The sequence below is a fragment of the Apteryx mantelli genome, chromosome 3, assembly GCF_036417845.1.
Source record: "Apteryx mantelli isolate bAptMan1 chromosome 3, bAptMan1.hap1, whole genome shotgun sequence".
Taxonomy (NCBI): domain Eukaryota; kingdom Metazoa; phylum Chordata; class Aves; order Apterygiformes; family Apterygidae; genus Apteryx; species Apteryx mantelli.
In genome coordinates this window covers 40923619-40945643 of record NC_089980.1, presented here as the reverse complement: position 1 = coordinate 40945643, position 22025 = coordinate 40923619, and the positions used below count along the sequence as shown (strand labels likewise).

The window sequence follows — 22025 nt, the reverse complement described above, 5'->3', positions numbered from 1 at the left end:
GTATAGCCCAGTAAACATGTCTGTCGTTTTATTATATGGTCAGTGGTTTGTAGTACAACTCTGATCTGATATATGAGCTTACGCAAATTGTTTTGCCAGTGTCTACCTTTTTTTCAGTGTTGGTTTTGTGTAGAGTTAGCAAGTCTTTAGCTTTGAGCTTTGTGGCTTGCAACAAGTGTAGCTCTTGTGTTGGGGCTGTAAAGAACTATGTGTTAGACTGGCAAGAAGGCTTGTGGGTAGTAAGAAAGCAGTGAGCCACTAAGGGCTTCCAAGGCTTATGCTACTGCGACCTGTTATATGCCCACCACCCTACAGTGGTGAGAGCTCCAGGGACTGTAGCCATTCCTGCTGCTGAACCATTCTTGCAGCTGTTTTTCTTTTTGCATCTGAGATTTTTGGTTCTTTGCTATACAAAGATTTTGGTATGTGAGTTGTAAGGTGAGAAAAAGTTGTTCTTCTCTGGCCTGGAGGCTGAAAAGCTCTTCAGTGACTCTTGTTACATTCTTGCAAAATGCTCACTCATCGCTGCAATTTCAGTCAGGTCTCACAGTGTTTCAGACAAGCAGGAGATAGGAAATGTTCATAGATCATAAACTTATATGCTGAGTTGCCATAGCCTAGAGTACTAGATTCTAAAACTTCCTCACCTGGAGGCTTCCTGTGAGACTTTCTACAAGAGGAAAATTAAATGTTAAAATAGGTAAAATGGCAGGGATAGGAAGCATGCAACCATCTTGGTATGGAATAGATAAAGAACTGTCATGTGCAAAATTGTATACAAAGTCAGTAATTTGATGACTTTGACTGATTAATGGCTGTTATTCTGATAATATCCTCAAAACAGGGCATTATTTTGTCCATATATTTCTTGTGTTAAAATAGGAAAGAAGATTCTTGGCACAGATCCTGAAGTTTCTCATGCTGTGGTGAGAAATGCTGATTAGAAGAGAATGGGCCTCCAGCAACCTTCCCACCTTTTTTTCTTTCCCAGAATTATAAAGATGAATATTTTTAGCACTCACAAAATCTTTACTGTGTCAGTCATTTATACTTTGTAGAGTAATGTTAGTAAATGCTACCGTCTGTAACTGCTTAGCAAATTCTCTTACCTTCTTTTTTAGGTGTACGTCCTTGACCCCTGGACCTAGCTGTGATCGGTTTAAGCTACATATACCTTATGCTGGAGAAACACTTAAATGTAAGTTTAAAAACTGTTGTTATTGCATCTTGGCCCTTATTTCAGCAGCCATGTTCTCTGTCAGGTTATTTTTTCCAGTGTGTCTAACTATTTTAAGAGTTTTGAGATACCTGGGTTTTTTAAAGCTTCAGCTCTGAGAACATGCAACCTGTGAGAATATCTAATTTCATTTTTTAAGATAAGTTTACAGCCTTCCTAAATATAGTGAAGAATTTGAAAACATGACTCCTAAAGGCCAGATATCACAAGTTCCCCTCCCAGCCCCCCCCCCCAATTTTTTAAATAAAATATTATGACTAAGACAATCTCATGTCCTTCTTTTAGCTTTATATATGTATGATTTATATACTCTTTTGTTTTTCTTTCTTTCTCCCTCAATGAGGATTATTTACTAAGCTCTGACAAAAGAAGTCAGTCTATCAATTTATTAGGTATCTCTGAACTTTAATTGGTACAACTTACCAGATTAGAGAAATGTGACTTTGATTTTCTGATTTAGTACTATGATTAAATCTTTCTTACTCTAGGAGGATCTGGAGATGCTTGTTTGCCCACTCTTCAATTAGTCTGTGTTTTGGTTCAAAGGATTAGAATAAAATTTGCTTTTGTATGTTTTTAGAAGGTAGAAAATTATTTTCTAAACATCAGTTACTGCTTATCTACGTGTGAAAAATAATAAGGTTCTGTTGATTTCCACTTAGAACAATAATCTGTCTTGGCCATAGACATATTTAGAATTTTGCTTGCACTTGCAACTTTTTTCTGCAAAAGAATGTGATTTGGGGATAGCATGGATCTTTGTGATGAAGAGTTAGTGGAGCATATTAGTTTTTATAATCAATCACTAATTAATGTCTATATTATCTACTGGGTTGATCGATTTTTTTTTTTGCCTTTTTTATCTTTAACAACTGGAATATGAGAGGAAGTGAAGAATTTCAAATAAAAGAAATTAAATTTAGAATTTAGCAATTTTAGATTTAGAGCCGCACTGGTGAGACCACATCTGGACTACTGTTTCCAATTCTGTGCCCCTCAGTACAAAAAAGACATGGACGTACTAGAACGAGTCCAGCAAAGCACCATGAAGATGATCAAGGGATTTAATCATCTCTTGTATGAGGAGAGGCTGAGAGAGCTGGGACTGTTCAGTCTGGAGAAGAGGAGGCTCAGGGGAATCTTATCAATGTGTATAAATACCTGGTGGGATGGAATAAAGAAGATGGAGCCAGACTCTTCTTAGTGGTATCTACCGACAGGATGAGAGGAAATGGTCACAAATTGAAATACAGGAAATTCCACTTAAACATAAGAAAAAGCTTTTTTACTCTAAGAGTGATTGAACACTGGAAGAGTTTGCCCAGAGGGGTTGTGGAGTCTCCATCCTTGGAGATATTCAAAAGCCATCTGGACACAGTCCTGGGCAGCCTGTTCTAGTTGACTCTGCTTTGAACAGGAGGGTTGGACTAAATGATTTCCAGAGGTGCCTTCCAACCTCAATGATTTTGTGATTCTGTAGAAGTATGTTGCATGAAGATGCAAGTTCTTAGTGTGTACAGAAATGTTCAACATTTTAAAAAACTTCTTATTGCTTGTTAGAATCCATTGAGACTGTATCATGTGCATGCTGTAGCTCTCCGAGACATTTTAAATATTAATGATGATGTTGTATTCCTTCTATAGTAGTTTTTTCTTTATATTACATGGTACACTGGAAGCCTTTCTCCTTTATGAATGGAAAACAACACAGTCAAACTTCTGTATCATTAAAAGTATTTTAAAGCTGCCATTTGCCACTTCTAAGGAAAGCTGTCTTTCCTAGAAGTTGGTCTGTAAATTTATTCACGTGTTTGTGTGAGAGATCACCTAGGTTCCAGTGTCTGGGAGTCTGCTCCTATGAGTATTTTATCTGTTCTAAAAGTACCAAAACATGTCTTAAGATATTTACTAATAGTTCTTTTCCAAAAGATAAAAATGGAATATTAGGTCCTAGCAATTATAAAATTATAAGGCAGGAAGATGTGGCTATGAATTTACTCAGAACATTCAGTAAGCAATGGCTGTATTTATATAAAGACAGCTACTCTGACAGGTAGAAATCTTGTCCATATTTAAGTTATTAAAAAAAAAAGAAAGTGATAAAGTGGCAGACTCAACCTGTTTTGAAGTCTTGATGTGTATATCCCAATGTATTTTAGTACATGGCCACAGTTGAGATGCAATGAAGAAGCTTCATTTGATCATATTGGTATAGAGAATGCTATCGTATTTTCTATGGGATTGTAGTAGTGCTCTCACTTATGAGAATAAGGGGTCCTATTCTTGTATTTTGAGAGCTTTAAGTCTTTTTCTGTTTTTAAGTAGAGGCTAGACTTGTTCTTGGGTTCATAAAAGAAAGTTAGTAAACTAAAATGCCCATGTGTGAGGACATGGGCATACAGACTGTTAAATGACAATAGTCTGGTTGCAGTACCTAGAAATCTGTTTATGGAGTACATATTAGACTTCAATATCAAGAAATCAACTTTTTATGATTCTTTTTACCAATTCCAATGATTTGAATATCACACAAGCAGTTAAATAACAGAAGCATGCTAGCACTCTTCTCCACATCCCAAAGAACAAAATCACCCAGTTTAATCATGCTGTATATTTTATTGTTATGACCAACTGAATAGTGAAGTAAAAAAAAAAAAAGTTCTTTTCCAGAGGTACCTAATAATAGCAGTGAATTCAAGTAATAATTCTTCTCTGTATTTCAGCATTACATGTTTGAAAATGCTATACATCATTCCATCTTACAGCATGTGGAATAAATAGTGATGCCAGCAGATTCAAGAAAACTTTAATAATTTTGTGTTGTATAACGACGATAGGGGAAGACTGCTGTGGTATGCAACCAGAGATCCATAGATACTCCGTTGTAGGCTGTTGCTAGATATGTTATCTTTCAAGGGCAGAGTATTTCTGCAAAGGAAGGTTGCGAAATCTGCCAGAATAAAAAGAGTGGCTGAAAATGTTCAGGATCTCCAGTGTATGGTCTTCACTACATGGAGCCAAATACAGGCTGAAGTGCGTGTTCCTTTGTGGTTTGCGTTACATCCTCTTTGCAACAGATGAGATCTTTGTATATCATCAATCATAACTGCTGCCACTGTACAAATACCCCAATACTAATCCCAGTGTGTTGAAAACTGTTGGTGTACTACTTTAGGGAAGTATAACTGCATAGTCACAGTCCTGTTTTCCAAAAGACCAGGAGGTTCACTGCTGTTTTTTGAAAAAGGAGAAAATGTACATGCAGGCAATGTAGTAGCTGACTACCTGTAGTGTAAAATGATCTTTTTGTTAGCTTCTGTAACATTGAACATCTGTGTGTTAAGAATGGCTTGTCTGTAATGTTAATACATTTTCTTGAGATCCAATTAGAAATTTAATCATTTTTTTCAGATGTCATATTCACCTTTTGCATTGATTCTGAGCTGCTGGAATGTTATATTGAACAGTTACTCAGCTCCAGTCAAGATGCAACCTTGGAGATCTCAACATTTTTATGTATTATGTCAATGTTGGAAATAAATTGGTTTGTCATACTGATTGTTTTCCATAACATTAAAAGGAGTTTTAACTCCAAGAAGACTGAGTGTCATTGACGTTCTGTTAAGAGTGTAAGGTCTAATAAGAGGTTGAATCAATGTTACAAGTACAAAGCTTGCTCTAGATGGTAAGCAAGTATGTCCTTTGTTGCTAACTGAACAACCGTATCTATTGAATACAGGTCGGTATCCTTTCTGGAGAAGTATTCACCTTTTTTGAGGCAGTGTTTTGTAATTCTTACTGGCATTATTGGTCTTCCTTGCTAAAACATCAAGGTAAACGTCAAAGCATAAGTTCTCAGTATAAACAGAGTTGTAAGCCCTAATAGTGTTGTTTGAATGATATTCCTAATTAAAACATGCCATTAAGAATCAATTCCTTGAACGTTGCACTTTTGCTCCAGTGAACCCTGGAATCCGTGTCTTGTTTCTGATTTACCCTGGAATCTGTGTCTCATTTCTGACTTTCATTTTTCATTCAAGCTTCCACTGCTTCTTGTGACTAAGGGAGCCTGATATTTTCCCCCTCCCTTCACTTTTTTTTTTTTTTTTTAATTCCCAGGCACTGATGCCTCCCCCTCTCTCTCTGTCCTTGAGTGCTGTCATCTGGAATTTAACGGTGATTAAACAATGTGTTGCCCTTGTGATGCCACTGTTCTTCTCTGTGGCCTCTTGAACTATAGTGTTTTCATCTTCTGTCTGATTTTCACTGTTTTTTATGTGAGTGGATTACAGCTCTGGGTTCTACTGTCACCACTTTGGTTTCCTTTATCCTGAAGAATGTTTCTTTTGTCTCATTTGAAGCTTAGCTTTTCTTTTTTTGCTTCTGATTTCTGTTTCCTGGGCTCTTATTCATTTTAGTTATGGGCCTTAGAGCAGGAAATCGCTGTTTCACTGCCCCACTAGCTAGTTTAAGAATATCCCCATAATATTCTGTATAGCATTGCATCTGCTTTTCTGCCTTTGATGGATCTATTTCGATAAGTTCATCTAGTCTTCCTGTGGCTTTCCACTTTAAGGAAGTAATTAGAAACAAAATGAAAAATATACAGGAGTGCATGACCTTCTTGTCCTTTTAAAAGCTGCTTTTCTAGTTTATTTGTTAATCACTGTTTATTGTGCCAGTAAACACCAATGTTTACCTGTAAATGTAACAATGATTTTGCAAATTATTGTATGATTTAAGATTTGCATAACTGGGTTGCTGCAGTGCACACGTTAGTTTTTTGTGCAGCAATAGGTTGTTTTGCATAGGTTGTGGTTTTCTGAGGTTCTTGTAGTAAGGACTTTCTGGGTGCTATAGTTGAGATTTTACTTCAGTGCTAACACTGAACTTGTGTGTGGTAAATGTGACACTCTCTCTCTCTCTCTCTCTCTCTCTCTCTCTTTCTCTCTTTCTCTCTCTTTTTTTTTGGGGGGGGGGGGAGGGAGGGTAGTAGGGGTCATGCAAAGTACCAAAGATTATTCCTGGCAATATGTTTTCTACTTTAAGTGGCTGAAGTGATGAATCCTCTTTTTTGGGGGAACTTGTTCATTAATTAGTGAATGGCACTAATGGAAAACTTCTAGAAATAGTCTGATGTTTTATTGTGTTTATTTGCTCTTAGAACACAGAGTTTACATTATTTTACCCTTCTAAATGTTTCAGTTTTTCCCTTCCCTTACTTTTCTCTCACTTCTAGATTTTCTGTGTTTTTTTGTTTGTTTGTTTTTATCCCTTTTACTTGTGTTTTGGACCTCTCTTGAGCAAGTAATTAACAGATTTTTTTTCCCAGACTTTATTAGTATGTTTCTGCATCAAGAGAAATGGCCTTACAACTATATCCGTAAAAGCATGGATTTGTGGAGCTTGGGGTTCAAGAGGTGTTAGCTAGGCCCTCACATTATTATTATCGTCTCAGGGCCTTCCTCCTCTGTTTCTTCTTCCCTTCTACTCCTGTTTGGGCTCCAGTTATTAGTGATTGTCTACAGTCCATTTGCTTGCATGTGTTTGGTCTTCATTTTCACCTTACGTTTTCTCCCCTACCCAGTGTCTCTCTCTGTTATAACTTCTGCAGTGTTGCCTGTCTTTCATCTCTATGAAGATCTTATCTCCGTTTATATTATCTGTTGTTCTTTTCTATGTCCTCTTCTCTTCTAGTACTAATATTTTTGAGAAGTGGTTGCCCAAGTAAATAAGTGCTAAAAACTAAGATAGTACCAATGCCTCCTTGTTCAGTTTGGGATCCAGCTCAGGACAGCCTCAGTTAAAAACCCTTTGGACTGACTTTTATTCAATTTTTACAGATTTAGCCCCCCACCTCCCAAAAAGCCTCACCCTGCAAATCCTGTCTCTTTTCTTACAATTTCTTTATTGGATAAGTGGGACTGGATTCAGTTGCCTAACCATAGGTGTCTAATGCTGTTCGAGGTACCCTAGGCTATCTTGTCTGGCCTTTTCAGCTGCTGACCCAAAGGGCCCTGGTCTCTCAGAAAATCCTTGTGTCGTATCTGCCATAGATGTCTCAGATGCCCTAAGGCATCTCAGATAGCACTAAACAACTATGGTTACACAACTGAACCAAGCTCATGGAAACTGGCTCCCTTTCAGCTTTGTATGTAGGAGGGTAACTAGGGTTTTATTTCGGAGTGTCAGAGGTACAAAGAAGGAAGGTGTTTTATGCTATCAAATACCTTTTTTCAAACTGTCTCTCTATTAAAATATGTTGTCTTTGAGTCTCTAATACTGACTTTTGTGCCATACTTTTTCTGGTACCATGATTAACATGTGAAGTGGAAAACTAAGCTTAAATCATTACGGTTTCTTGCTACCAGGTATTGTGTCTCAGCTTCAGGAGTATTTCTGACTTTTGCTAAACAACCTGTGAAAAGTTTTAAGCTATACTAGGTTTACTATAATAGCATTATTGTTTATGTTCAGGTGAGCAGGTGTCCTGCAGCATCCCCAGACACCCTTTGAGGGTGGCTGTCCTCTCATATGGGCAGAACTGCTTCAACAGATCATTTAAGAGGAGCTTCTGAGGCATAATTATCTTCCTGTAATTGAGAGTAGGATAGCTTGGTAGTAGCAACACCACAGCAAAAAGGGAACTACTCTTGTATCTCCTTCTGGTAGCAGTTCTGTGTTTGCTAAGGCTGTGTGTGTATTGCCATTTTGAGACCTATTCCTGTTTCTGCTAACCAATAAATAAGGGCTTCCACAAGTATCCTATTGCTATATTTGTCTTAGAGCCTGTAGAGCAGAAATCTTTGAGGTGGAATCCAGTGACAAGTCAGCAGTCTACACTAGTTAATTTAAACGCTTTTGTAGTGCTGACTGTGATGAGTTGGTATCTTGGTTATAAATCATGGTGAATGGAAGTTTAGATAACCGATTCCGTTTCTACCTGTAAAGACAATCAGGACTGTTTCAGGAAAGAATTTATTGACTCGGGGAACTGATCAGCATTTTTGTCTAAAATTCATGTGGCTAGAAGAGGAGATGGGCTAGCATTCTGAATACATGAATAATATAATTCTACTTACTGTCTATTCTTTTTAATGTTCAACAAGGGCAGTTTCTTTTTTTTCCCCAAAACAAATTCTGCATACAGTATTGGTCATTTGCCTTCAACATTACTCCCAAATATCTGTGAATGCATACCATGGTCAAGTTGCTTCTGGATTTTTTTGTTTTGTTTTGTTTAAAAGCCAAATGTATTGATACCCTTCAGGTAATTAATTGCATTCAGATTGGTCTTATTCTAAGCTGCAGTGGACACACATGTTTATTATATGTGGTTAGCACTAACTTAGAAATTCTTGAAGCCAGAAGAAGCTAAAGGGTAGGGATATCTTTTTCAATAGTAGAGTTTGTGGATTTTTAGGAGCTCAACTAATATGTTGCTTTCAAATTTTATCTGTTCTTTAGGTGAACAGGGATGTTTATTCTGTGGCACGCTAAGTATCACATCTTTCAGTACTAGTAAAATTACATTAAGGTTAAAAAAGAAAGAAAAAAAATACCCCAAAATGAAGTTATCAAGAGAGTAAAACTGTCTAAAATAGACCAGTGGAAGGCGACTATAAGCATTTAAGTTTGAGTTGCACCTATCTTGCTTATAGTCAACCCTTACCCTGTATTAGACTTACTTATGCATTTTGATTAAATAATTAGGAAAAAAAAGAATAGTGTGTGTGTTTTCAAAGAAATGATAGATTTAGGTATTGATATTCCCATCTTTTTGTCTGTTGGGAGCATATTAACTTTTCCTTTGAAAGCTTGTAGAGTAAAATATTTCACAATTTAATGCTGTTTGCCTGAGGAGAGAAAACAAAGAGAAAGTAATCTTGGATAATGAGAAGATGTATAAAGATGTATAAAACATCCTTTTCCTTCTAAATTTATATTTAACTTCATGCCTTTAACTTTATTGAAATAGTTTTAAATTCTGTAGCAGCATCTAATTGGAAATGTAATTCCACTGAAGTAATTATGGGCCAGTATAACTATAAAAATGAGGTAAATATGGTCTGAGTGTGAAGATTTTGCCTGCATTTCTTAAATTGAAATGGTCATCAATGGCTTTGCAGAATGCCACACATCTTGCCTTCCATCAAGGGAGTAATGGCGAATAAAGTGTTGAAAGTTATGCAGAAGTACACATTCAAGTGTTGGAGATGTAATGAAGGGCTATTTGTTTCATTTTGGTGAAATGAGGAGGAAATCAGTGTTGCAATATTTTGGGGTGTTTTTGCTTTCAAAATGAAATGGTGACCATTCTCAAACTCTGAACACAATAATTTTGCAAATAGCTTTATTGGTTGAAAATTTTGTTTTTATCCAGCACAATTATATCTGAAGAGGGCAAGCCACAAATAATATAATGTAAATATTAAAAAAAACCCTAGTCATTAAAAACTGGATAATTTTTCTTGGTCAGGAAAAAATACAGAGTTGGTGATTCAAAGTGTTTAACGCCTTAGGCTTAGTAAACTCATTGCAGAGACTAGGGTTAATATTTATGCAAAGTCAAACTGGATTTGCTGTGGACTATGCCATTGTGATTGCTTAAATGCCTTTTATTTGAATGTAAAAAATCATTTTTGTTTTATGCTCTATAGCCTAGCCATGCAAACTGTTAATTACAGTTTAAATTTCTCTGGGTTTTCAGTATTTAACAAGAACTTGAGCAAAACTGAAATACAGAATTGTTTCCCCTCATCTTTTAGTCTAACTTGGAACTGTATGTTTTGTTGAGAATAAATAGCTTCTGAAAATAACTGTTAATGCTCGTTTGTTGGTTTGTTGATACCTAAGCTTTCTAGAGCCAAAGGTGTCATTGTTTGTGTCCTAGCATCACAAATTAGACAAGACATGAGAGGAACTATATGGAAGGGGAGAGGATGAAGCAGAAAAGATACAGAGACCTTAAGCATAGGTGAATGTGTGTTATCAAAGAAGGGACTTTTTTTTTTCTTTCTTCCTTTTAGCAACAACTAGCTGAATATCTTCAGATGCGAGACTTAACAGAGAATTTGGCTGAGGTGATCCTGGTTTTTTTTCTTAACTAGAAGAGGAAAAACTGTTTTAAGGTCAAAAGCTTGTCATCTTTAATAGTAGGATGCTGTATTTAATTTAGAGACTGAAAACTTTCTGAGGTTGCCAGAAATGCACAGTTTACCACCTATAAAAGAGAAGAAGCACTGCTCTTTCCTGAAGTGCTTACACTGAAGTGGAACCACCATTTTGTTCAGGATTTTTTTTTGTTTTTTATTATTTGTCACCCAGTCTGTGTGTGTATGATTTGTAGCAGAGTCAGTTAGGGTTTGTGTTTGACAACAGCTATGGTGTTATAGGAAGGAGGGTATTAATGATTTATTAAATGTTATGTTTCTTGTTTTGTTAGAAAATGAGAACAACAGGTTTTGTGTTTTGTTGTGTTTGCTTTTTAGGGTGTAGTTCCTTTTTAATTTACATTCATACTTAGACACTGTATATTATGATGTTCCAGGGGATATAAATTCTCTTCACTTCTGGTTGCTGTAGAAGTGAAAGCAATCAAAGGAAAGAGAGTTGGTACTGGCTTGAACCTTCCTGCTGCATCTGCTGTCACAGCTTTCTTAAGGTTTGCTCACTGCTGTGGACACGTCTGTCTTGCAAACCCCTCATGATGTAAAGTTGTATTAGAATTAATTTTTTTCACAAGACAAATATAAAGGTATTGTGTAAGAATATGCACTCATTTTGTGACTGATCCTTTTGGTTCTGCTTTTTTATTCTACACAGCCTTTTGTAATATTCGTCTAGTTGGAGTGTAGTTCCTAGTGAGCGGAGTTGTACTTGTGTGTACTCTGTTTCATCAGCTCTCTTAAAGCAGGCATCCAGAGAATGAAGAGCATGCAATTAGCAATTAATATGAAAAGTATGGGTTAAATGAGTTATTTAGCATAACATACTTCAAGAACTTCATGGCAAGAACACAGATACAGTCCTTTCCTCCCAGCTACCTAAGTCATAGGCCTAGCTTTTTCTTTGTGCTATTTCCTGGGTTATTCATAACTCACCTCTTAACCCATGAAGCAAAGCCCAGTCAACAGGATATATTAGGGTGCTGTCTCGTTCAGCAGCCCCAAGAATTGTCTGTTTTGTAAATGGAAAGTGATGGGGATGCTGGAAGGAGTAGTATGTGACTTCGTGATTGTAGTGAATATGAAGAAAAGGATTGAATTATGGTGGCATGGTAAATACCCAGTCTAGCATACAGTAGCTTTCTGGATTCTTCGTTGCTGTGTTACAGTTTAGCCAATCTAGTATTCATTTCCTGTTATTTAATGTATGTGCATTTCATGTTATAATTTTAAGTAGTTTTCTGTAAGAGTGGTGCCTGTTTTGTTCTTATTTTAAATAAAAAAAGAAAAAGTTTGAGTTTTTGTCAGCTGTGTTGAGTATCTCAGCTGGGGGACCTTCACTGTTTCCCGTACCCTATACTTGGGCATGCTCCTGATGTTTGTGGAGGAATGTAGGTGTGCAGATAGGAGAAAGCCACACTGCTCTACTAGGTCACATTATCAGTGAGTTCATGATTTTTGGCACGTACGGTGGAGCATGCCTACCCCAAAGCCCTTGGCTTCTTGGTCCTGAACCTTCACCCTCTGCAAATTAATCTTTACAGCATCCTTGCTGTCAAGCAGAGCTGAGGTACGCAGAATAATAGCAATTAAAATTGTCATGTTGAATATCTTGAGATGGTGGCATCACTGAAGAGAGCATGCAGCTGTGTAAGATTATATTTTCTCCAGCTTCTTATTCATCATTTAGAAGAAGAAAACAAGATAAAAATGATTTTCCTTTCTCTAAACAGAATTTTTTATAATGCTTACCACACTGGTTTTAGTTTTATGTGTGGATTTTAAACTAGTGGTAATACATAGTAGATACTGACTTCTTTCTTCTTATGTCTACTACCTAACAAATCTGCTCTATGAAAAAGGTTAGAGTTACTCTTTCATATCTTCATAAAGAGGAAAGAGCAATTCAGAGGTAGAGAAGTAATACCAGATACAATTTTTCTTGAATTGTGGCCCTTGTTCAGCTCATCATAGGGGTTTTTTTTTAAGCTCACATTCTCATTTCCTCTTGACATATGTTAGTTCTGAAGTATGTTTACTAGGAAAATAATACACCTTTTTATTTTTGAACTATTGCCTCAGCAAGTAATTGTATATTTCGTGACACTGGCAAGATGAGAACTCAGTGGCAGGCTATGATGAAGTTTTATAATTTTACTTAATTTTATTTTCTCAGTTTAAATGCAGAATACTGTATTCCTCTTGGTCAGAATTTGGATAATTGGAATGATTCCTATTGAATAGTTTTTTCTTCCTTCTGAGTGTTGGGGGGGGGGGGGCGGAGGAGAAGAGGGAGTAAGTGCCACTAGTTTTTAAGGCTCCAGTATTTTGAAAATCCTGGTTTTGATGATAGTTTACATCTGAGTTCTACTTAATGTGCAAAGCACAGTACTCTAAAGGAGGTGCTTTTTTAAAATGAGATCACTTTTCTGACTCAGTATTTTGAGGCAACCCTCAATAGTGTTTGAATTACCAGTTGAGATCTGAAGCAATAATATATTTCATGTTTTCAATGCTTGCGAAGGAGGAAGAAGCAGTGCCTCAAGAAGTTAATTTCATCCCCTAAAATACCTGGTAATTGTCTTGTATGTTAATTTTTGTAAAAATTGTATAGATATGTATATAAAATATATTTAGTACAGATATCAAGTTTTTTTATATATATGTTACGTGTGTTTGTATACACACACACACACACACAAGCACATATATTTATACACACTCTTACATAAAATATTTATGTATTTATAAGCACACACAAAGGTGCAAACAATGTTTTTATTTACTACTTTTCAGGGGATATAATTTTCAATGCTCACTATCCTGACCTGCCACCAGATTTTATCTTTGGAGAGGATGCTGAATTTTTGCCAGATCCTTCTGCCTTGCATGTGAGTACTTCACTGTTTGAGAACCTTATACTTTGCAAAGACACTTGGCTTTTGAGAATAGATTCTGCAGCAGGAATTTGCTAACAATGCAGATTAAAGCAAATTGTTATCTCACTGTCATGTGAATGTAAACACGTTGTCTTCTACCATGATTTAAGTTGAATCTATAAATGTGGTTTTATTTCTTATGGTATTTTAATTAAGACAAGATGACATTTACAATAACTATTCTGAGTTTCTTTAAAAAAAGTTCTGTTTAACATCGGACCATTTTAAAAGATCTGCTTTTTTCTGCAAGAAGTATTAAACATCAATTGTGTCTTTAAAAAGCATTTAGTTGCAGAAAAAGTAACCTGATTTTGTGTAGTGGTGTCGGTTTTGTTTTTCCATGAGGAAGGGTAAAGCCAGTTGTGCATTTGTTGTTGGCACCACTCTGTCGAGAAAAGGTGTCTTCTCATATGGGGTAGCACTGCCATAAAGACAAAGAAATGTACTTTGAAAAGGTGACAGTGTCAAAAATTAACTTAATTGGGGAAAAAAAATTTTTTGCACATTTTTATTAATGTGGAAGAAAAATCACCACAACCTGAAACCAAACATAGTGTTGGCTTGCTCAAAATGAGCCTCAATAGATAAAGGTTTGTTTGAAGAAGCTGACATCAGTTATGTACTTAAAATACTTTTCTCTGAGAAGTTACTAGTAGCAACTAAAGCTGTATCAAGATATTTCTGATACCCAGGGTTTTTTCCTTCTTTGCTCTCCCCTGCCTTTGGGCTCTTTTCTGCTGCTTTTGCAGACCTGCAGCCCTGTTTTCTGGGTCAACAGTATCAGGTGTCAACAGGGTTTGGGCTTATTTATTCTAATTGGTATCCAGTGCCAGTATCCGGTGGTTATGGTATAGAGTTTAGTGGTTGTTTCAGACAAGTATGCCTTTGCAATAGAGCTCTACTCTAATTCCTGCTCTGTGACTGACAGAGCAGGTCGTCATTTCATTTCCATTTTTTTTCTCAAAAATTTCAGCTTTTATTGGAGAGTTGATCAAAAAAGCAATTGACGCATTGAAGTACTGGCATGTGTAACTTCGTGCAGCAGGTGGGAAAACTGACTGCATTTTAGACTGTCTGCAAGGATGGGAGTCACTGGCAAAAACATACAGCTGGGAAATGTCTTTTAATTGGGCTTCTCCTGGTGTAGAGCATGTGCCTAGTGCAGCTGAGCAATTGCATTGGGCATGTGAGTTCCCCAAGTAAGTCAGAGACTGTCATTCTGTACTGTTTTCTCTGAGGTACAGGTGTTGTGGTGGAGGAACATGAAGCAGTGGCCATGGAGTGAATTTAGTGCTTGACACATGAAATGACAGATGTGCTGTTTCTGTGTTTAGATTTATTCTCTTGATATCAAGTAATCTTGAGAAATTGCATAGTCTTAATTATTTTTAATAATTTTTTTTTTGTAGCATACGTAATAGTTTTTATAAGGTGAATATCTTATTTTGTTGCTTTCTCTGATCACTTTTCTGTTAAGCTTGCAATCTCCTTTGGAAAGCCTCGTACCTCTGCTTTTTTCATCTTTCTACCTGAGGCGTGTTACTGAACGGTGGATATGCTTTGCCTTTTGTCATGGCGCTGCCAAATGGCTATCTTGTTTGACTTATTTATAGAAAAAGTTTTACTTCATCTGACAAGTCTAAAATTGTTGTCACAATCTTTAATTTACATGTTCTCCTATTTTCCCCTTTTTCTGTTTTATTATTTCACAATGTTACAACTTCCTGAGAAGTATTCGTAGTAGCACCTGTTTTTGCAGTTCTTAAGTGAAGAGGAGCACCTTTTTAATACTCTGAAAAGCTGAAATGAATAACAAATAGCAGATGAGATAGCAATTACTCAGCGAGAAGTTTGGGGATCTTGCAGAAATGCCATTCATATGAAGAAGATTGCTAAGTGTGATGCAGTGCCATATTTCTCATGTGAAGAGAGGGCCTATTATTAGTGATCTTGTGGAAAACCTGTAAGGATTAAAAACATCCTTAGTTTTCTTTTATTCTTACATTGTTCATAAACAACGTTTTCTTCTGTCATGGCTTAAGCACAGCACAAACCTCCTGTCCTCTTCACTAGAAAGCAACTTGAAGAGTCATTTGCCCCTTGATGCATAATAAGATACTAACTAGCCTATTCTAAAATTAATTTAAAACAATCCCCCTAAAATTTTTTCAACTGAACAGCTCTCCTTTGGTAATTATGCCATGGAATAATATTCACTAGGTAAATGTAACCTTTTTAATAAGGTCCTTGGTCTTTCTCCTGCAGTCCCTCCTGATGTTATCAGAGCCTGTTATCTCCTCTTTGCAGCTATGGTGTTGTATTTTCACTTCTGCACTTGCCTTTTCATGTTCAGCATGGCTTGCAAACTTGTTTTCTCTAGAATATTACATTAACAGTAATTTTCTTAATATGCTATGTATTTGAATAACTGCTTTTCTCCACAGATCTCATAGCTGTTTAATGAAGATAATTTTAATTGAATTCTAAGATATTAGTAGAATTTTTATTGTGTTAACGTTTTTCTCCTAACTGTAAGTAAAAATTGATTAGCACATTGAACATAATTTAATGTTCTTAATCTTGAGCAATCTTCATATACTTCTGACATACTAGTTGCTGGCAATCAAAACTGAATCTACAATTCATAAAAGCATGTAAATTGTATTAAAGTAGGAGTACTGTCCAAAGAGTCTCCAAGCAAATAGTAAATGCAACTGGATCTGGGGGAATTCTGACATTAAGCCTTGCTTCACTGTTCTCAGCTGCCTGAATGTCTTGTTTTTCAAGCAGAAGTCATCACATGTTGTTATATGGCTTGAGTTAGGCATTATGTTTAGCTTAAAAATGAGAACCATGTACTCTAGCATGTGTGGCTTTAATGTAGGCTGTCAGTAGACTTCCCCAAAAAAATTTGAATGGCTGCACTGCAGATAACTGTAGTCTTTCATTCAGTTTCCATAACCATAGGCTGACCTTCAAGTTAAGTTTTATCTAAATGCTGTAACAGGTGTTTAGTTAAGCAGCTAGACAGCTAAAACAAGATTCCAGAAATAATGCACTTTAAAAAGTAGATGCTGTAAGGTGAAGACTTTGTATTATGATTTTTTTCAAAGAATACCTAAATAGTTGGGCCTGCTTTTTAGCAAAGGAGTGTGATGTATTGAGCACTCCTGTCCTTATATGTTAGCAGCTAATCAACTGTTTTGTTAAATTGGTATTAGAATTACAAAATTGAGTCAAAATGCTTGTTGTAACTCAACTTTGCTTCTGTATCTTGCACAAATGCTAAAATCAGCTTGAAACTCTAGCTGAGTCTCAGTTCAGCACTGCAAAATACATGTTTCATTACAGGCACTGTAGATGGTAGTATGGTCATACTGGATATGGATACTACATATGGATGTAGTATGGTCATACTGTGTTATGAATGTGTATATCCTGATTTTTTTAGAATGGTGTCAAGATTGGTATTATATCTCAGAGGTGCAATGCTTCCTTTTAGTTTGGTTTGTCATACTGTTGTAATTATACTAAAGAGGCAAAATTCTTGATGCATGATTTTATTCATGCTCAAAGCATTACTAGAAATAAACATATGTATTCTTTTAATTTCATTAAAAATATCTCCAGCTATAGTATGCATTTGATACTTGTGTGTATAGTATGCATAAATAAAATCAGCTTCTTAGAATGTAAATAGAAACGTTCTACTCCTCTGTAGTGTTTATTCGTTTTGGATGACAAGTATTAGAAATGTATTTTAAAAACAACCTATGATTCATTCTGTTCTGATTAAAAATTCAGTTGGCACAAAACAAGATTAGTGATTGTGTACGGATGAGATTAATTTGGAGCTCATTACAATGACGCCAGTTTGAGTAACAAGAATTGTTTGTTATGTTAGCCTAGTTGATTGTTAATGTGAGCCAGTTAATGATTGAAGTGCTTATGCAAAATGTTAACCCCATTTTTCCATTTTTTTTGAAGTATATTCTGTTTGGCAAAGAAGAGACAATAGTAGTATAGGCAAGCTACCTGTCAGTTTAAGGATTTATTTTATTTTATTTATTTATTTTTAAGTATCCTGCTTCAGGGGCTCTAGTTAGTGGCCCCAGAATGATTCTGCCCCTCACTGCTGTCGGAAAGGCTTCATTAGCCCTAGTGGGGATGGAGGCAAGAGGACATTAGCATTTCCTGAAACCCAGTGAGTGCTGAATCTGTCCTTGTGGGTTAGTGTACATGGGAGTGCAGATTGCTGCACGCACAGGCGAGGAGGGGATTGCCATCGCAGAACTGCCCACAACGCTCCACTGCTCCACTCTCATTCCTGTGCACAGCACTGGAAGGATTGTTTCCCCTTGCTCCTTTGTTGTTACTCCTGCTAATACCGAGTACATATTTCAGTCTTTGGGCAGCTGATTCAGCCAACTGTTCTGCTCAAGTATATTAGCTGTCATGCTATATAAGAATGTCTTGCGTAGAACAACGTTTATTTTAAATTCTTGTGTCTTTGTAGATGTTAGACTCCAGGATATTTATCACATGGCTATATGAAGACTGTCATGAAGGCTGTATTGATTCTGTGGCTGTGTTCAAAACCTTAATTATTACTACTGTTGTCTTGTTGAGTTAGCTTTTAATGGGTAGTGAAGTGATTCCTTTAAGTATCAGTGTCATGCGCCTGACGGTAGATGAAGAACAGTTACAGAGGAGTGAGATATTTAACAGCATCAGTTGTTCCTATGCTCACATTGTTTTTTTAAAAAAAACCTTGTATTAAATAATGCTATTTATACTATCTTCTTCTAAAAAGTCTGGCTGTTGCATTGTTGGCAAAAATGTGGATGCTTGTTACGTGTCCTAGCATGAAAGCCACTAAGTGAGGACAGTGAGCATGATGGTTTTCAGAACATTACTTTAAACAAGTGAGGGGAGTTTCTGTGCTTTGTCCAGGAAATGTGTAGGTAAGCTTAAAGTATTTTAGTGTTTCTGCTTCTTGTGCTTGCTTTATTTGGGATGTCAGCAGAAGGTTCTGTTCTTGGACCACTCACCTGCCACTCTCATACTAAAAGCTTTTAGTTATCTTTTTTTTTTTAAATTGAACATAGGGAGTTTGCAAGTGAAACAGAATGCAGGGTTGGATCCTTTATTTTATTAGAAGCTACCTTCTTATTTTGAAATTCTTCATATTCACTTTTTTTGTGTTCCCTTCTCAGTCATGTCATGACTTATATAATGATGTGTTTGATTATTTATAACTCGGTGCTATTCACTGTAGAATTTTCTAAAACAAATGTGAATTCTGGACCTTTTTATTCCCATCCTTCTGTATCAATCCTGCCTATCCATCCGTACATATGGGATGTGTGTGTATAGGGTAACCTATATGTAGGGCTAGATTCTTCACATGCGTTTAGTCACTGAGGTCAGGCTGAAGTTTGTCTGGCATGGATACACCACAGTGGCAGTGCTGGCAATCCTCCTTCCTGCAAAGCTGTGTTTTACACCATCAAAAGAGTAATTTTGTTCAGGAACTCTGCCAGCATATGGACCTTTTTGCTGGTATCATTATCATTGTTGCCATTATGGTGTGTATTTTTGTCCGTGTTTTTAAAGGACAGATCTATGCCAGTATAACATTCCTATATAGACCAAACCTGAAAGAATCTTATTTTGAATGTCTTTTTTGTCTGTTTTGAGTGCCTGACCTCCACGTATTTCCCCTAGTGAATCCTCTTTTCTTTCTTTAACCTAACTAGAAAGAGGTCTCATAGAAAACCCACAGGCAAGCTGACTTTTATTTGCCTTACTGGATTTCAAAAGAGAAATGCCCAAAGCAGGAGTTGCGGCTGGGCTGCTGCGCTTGTTCACAGGCAGCGGGAGGCCTGCGTTGCGCAGGTTCTGCTGAGAAAGGTGCAAGGTGCTGAGGGCAGGCGATGTCCTCGGGGTCTGTGTTGTGGTGTGATTAGAGATGGAGGCTCGGCAAACAGTTTGGAAGGAAGAATGCAAGAGAGATGACAGCAAACATGTTTTGCCTCTCACCATCTCCTCTTCCTTCAAGGCATTTTTACTTCGGTAGATTATTCCTTTTTCTGCTTTGTTTAGTCTTCTGAGTTTCTCTTCTAATCTTCCCCTTTTATTTCTCCTCTCTTTGTCCAGAATTGTTAATATTTGCGAAGCTGAGAGGTGTTAGCTACCTTGTATATCTTTGTTATTTTCCACTCACACAAAATCATTGTATATATTTACGTCACTTTCTTTTCCAAAGTTTCATCATCACTTTCTAGAATAACTTACAAAAATTGGCTCTCTATTCCAAAGTGTAGGAAGAAGAGAAATCTGCTGAGTTCTGAAATTCTGCTTTAGTTAATCATAAAGTTTTAGGTTGATCGCTCCCTCCTGCCCACACCCTCTGAAGAGTAAGGGAATGTTCCCTGGGACTTGGAGGCCCAGATGAAACACTCTCTTTAAAGAAGATTCACTGCGAATAGCTGTACTTCGGCCTCCTCTGCTGAGAGACGTGAGGCTGCTACAGGGAAGAAGCGTGTAGCATTGATGCGTAGCATTTCCTGAATGCGTCCTCCTGTGTACAGACTTGTTAGCTTTGCTTCACTGCAAGCACCCTTGAGGTGTATCCTCTGTATAAAAAGTGGCACTGTCTCTGAGCTAGTGCTCCCTCATATATTTTTTTGTTATCTGTTTTTAAATTCAAGCAACTGGCCAAAACTATGGAGTCTTACCTGTCATTGTTATGAAGAAAATTAATGGTTAAACAGTTTTTTTCTCTGATGCAGTTTTATTTATTTACAAAACTTAGGTCTACTTCCCTGAACAGAAATAAATAGTTTCTTTGATTATACCTCCTAACCCTTTTTTCATCCTCTTAATCTAAAGGTTTTTGCTTCTCTTATGGCGGTTTTGCCAGTGTTTTTTTTAATGTTGAGTGTTTACTTTTTACCTTCAGTTTCTCTACTTCTTGTGTCTGGCCCCAAATATAAAGATTAATAAAAAATTTGCAGCTATCTAGTGCTGTAAGTGGTTTTATTAGCTTTTAGCTCCCTTAAAATGAGTTGTCAGTTTTGCTAATCCATAAATTGATAAATGTCCACAGTTTGGTGCTGTTGTCCATATTTAATTTGGGGGGAAGAAAATATCTGGTAAGCCAGGTAGCCTTGTCTTTCTTTCTTAAAGCTTGTTATTGTAGAATGCAAAATTCATTCTATTTGTTCTCACTAAAGGGCTTAGTAAGGAAATGTTTCTTTTTTTTTTTTTTGTCAAAGGCTTCTTTATATTTGATAATGCAATTTCTCCGTAGAATGTGGAAAATCTAGAACATTAGCTGTTATGAAAAATCTAGTTTTTCCAGTCCAGGAAATATTAGATTTAGGAAAGCAGTAAGAATGTGCATGGATGCATTTGACTGAAGGATGTCAAAGTGAGAGAAAATGTTTTGCTGCCATGCTAGCTAATATAGATCTGATAAGAAATTTAATCATTCTGTGCTGGTAAAATGAGGAAAATGATTTCATGGCTTTTTATTCATACTATTGCAATTAAAAAAAAATGATTATTTTCATCCATTATAGGAGTATGACCATCTTTTCCATGATCATAGAGTTAAATGGGCCAGAATTTTGGACCAGAATAACGCTTAAATCTTAATGTAAGGGCTGAAAAAGACATGCAGTCTCATGTTTCTTTCAAGCTATGTCTGTTTGACTTAAACTTGAGCCCAGAGCATTAGCTTCTTGAGCTTCTGGATCTTCTCTTGAATCCGGTTGAATTTAGTTTCATTTCTTGGCTGGGGTGTAGCTGCTACTGGGCTTGAGAGTGTCTGCTGTCTCTTTACTAAAACCAAGTGCCTGTCTGAATGAGTACTTTCTTTTACTCCTCTAATGTCAAATCACATAGATTAGCCTGAATCCCTGATAGGGTGGAGGAGCACTTATATAGGTAGGTGTTAGTTTTAGCTGAGAGCTGAAGTATGAGCACTAACAAAATCATCTGTCATCTTGTAGTGACCAGAGTTCTTGCATGGCAGGAGGGATCTCAGGTTCGTCTCTGCAGCCTCACTCTTCTCTGACCCTACAGTCCTTCGAGACCTAAAAGACTAGAGGTAGGGCAGACTGGCATCTGGTCTGGGGTTTGAAGAATAGCTAAGCAGATAGTCAGTGAGTTGGGGCACAAGTCAAAGCTCAGGCTATGCCTAAACCTGTAATCTGTATAAAGTCAAAGAACTGTAAGGTAGCCAGTGCCAATTTACTCTCTTCATACATCACTCAGTAACAGCCCTTTGCATAGCTGACATTTGAATGCCTTTCAAACTTGTTTTATTTCTTAATTCTTTTTAATTTTGTGCTTTATTTTATTTTATTTACTGGTCCCATTAGATACTCTCCATTTTCAGCTTTCTGATATTCTTTTCAGTTCTCCAGAACTTTTGCCTGACTTCATGTGCAAACTCCTTAACTTTAGTAGTGCTAGGCAATCAGTGGCACTTAACAACTGTGGGACTTATCCCAGAACGTTTCTAGATTTATTTGTCCCCTGGAATCACATTTTGACATCTGATATCTTTCAGCCCATTTATTCTTTAGGCCATGAGAATATCTGATCAAAGTGTTTCAGTTGTGTGGAATTCAAGCTTGTGCCTGGGAGGATGAGCAGTCTCAATTATATCAA

At 36.7% G+C, this 22025-nt stretch overlaps 1 protein-coding gene across 3 annotated transcripts in view; it reads left to right on the top strand.

Moving 5' to 3' along the window:
* Positions 1 to 22025, top strand: part of BABAM2 (BRISC and BRCA1 A complex member 2) — a 189327-nt gene that overhangs the window by 19850 nt on the left and 147452 nt on the right. For all 3 annotated transcript variants that reach the window (XM_067293178.1, XM_067293177.1, XM_013943835.2), the window contains exons 3-4: positions 1122 to 1198; positions 13201 to 13295. In XM_067293178.1, the coding sequence (XP_067149279.1) occupies positions 1122 to 1198; positions 13201 to 13295 (172 nt within the window). The remainder of the gene's footprint in view (positions 1 to 1121; positions 1199 to 13200; positions 13296 to 22025) is intronic.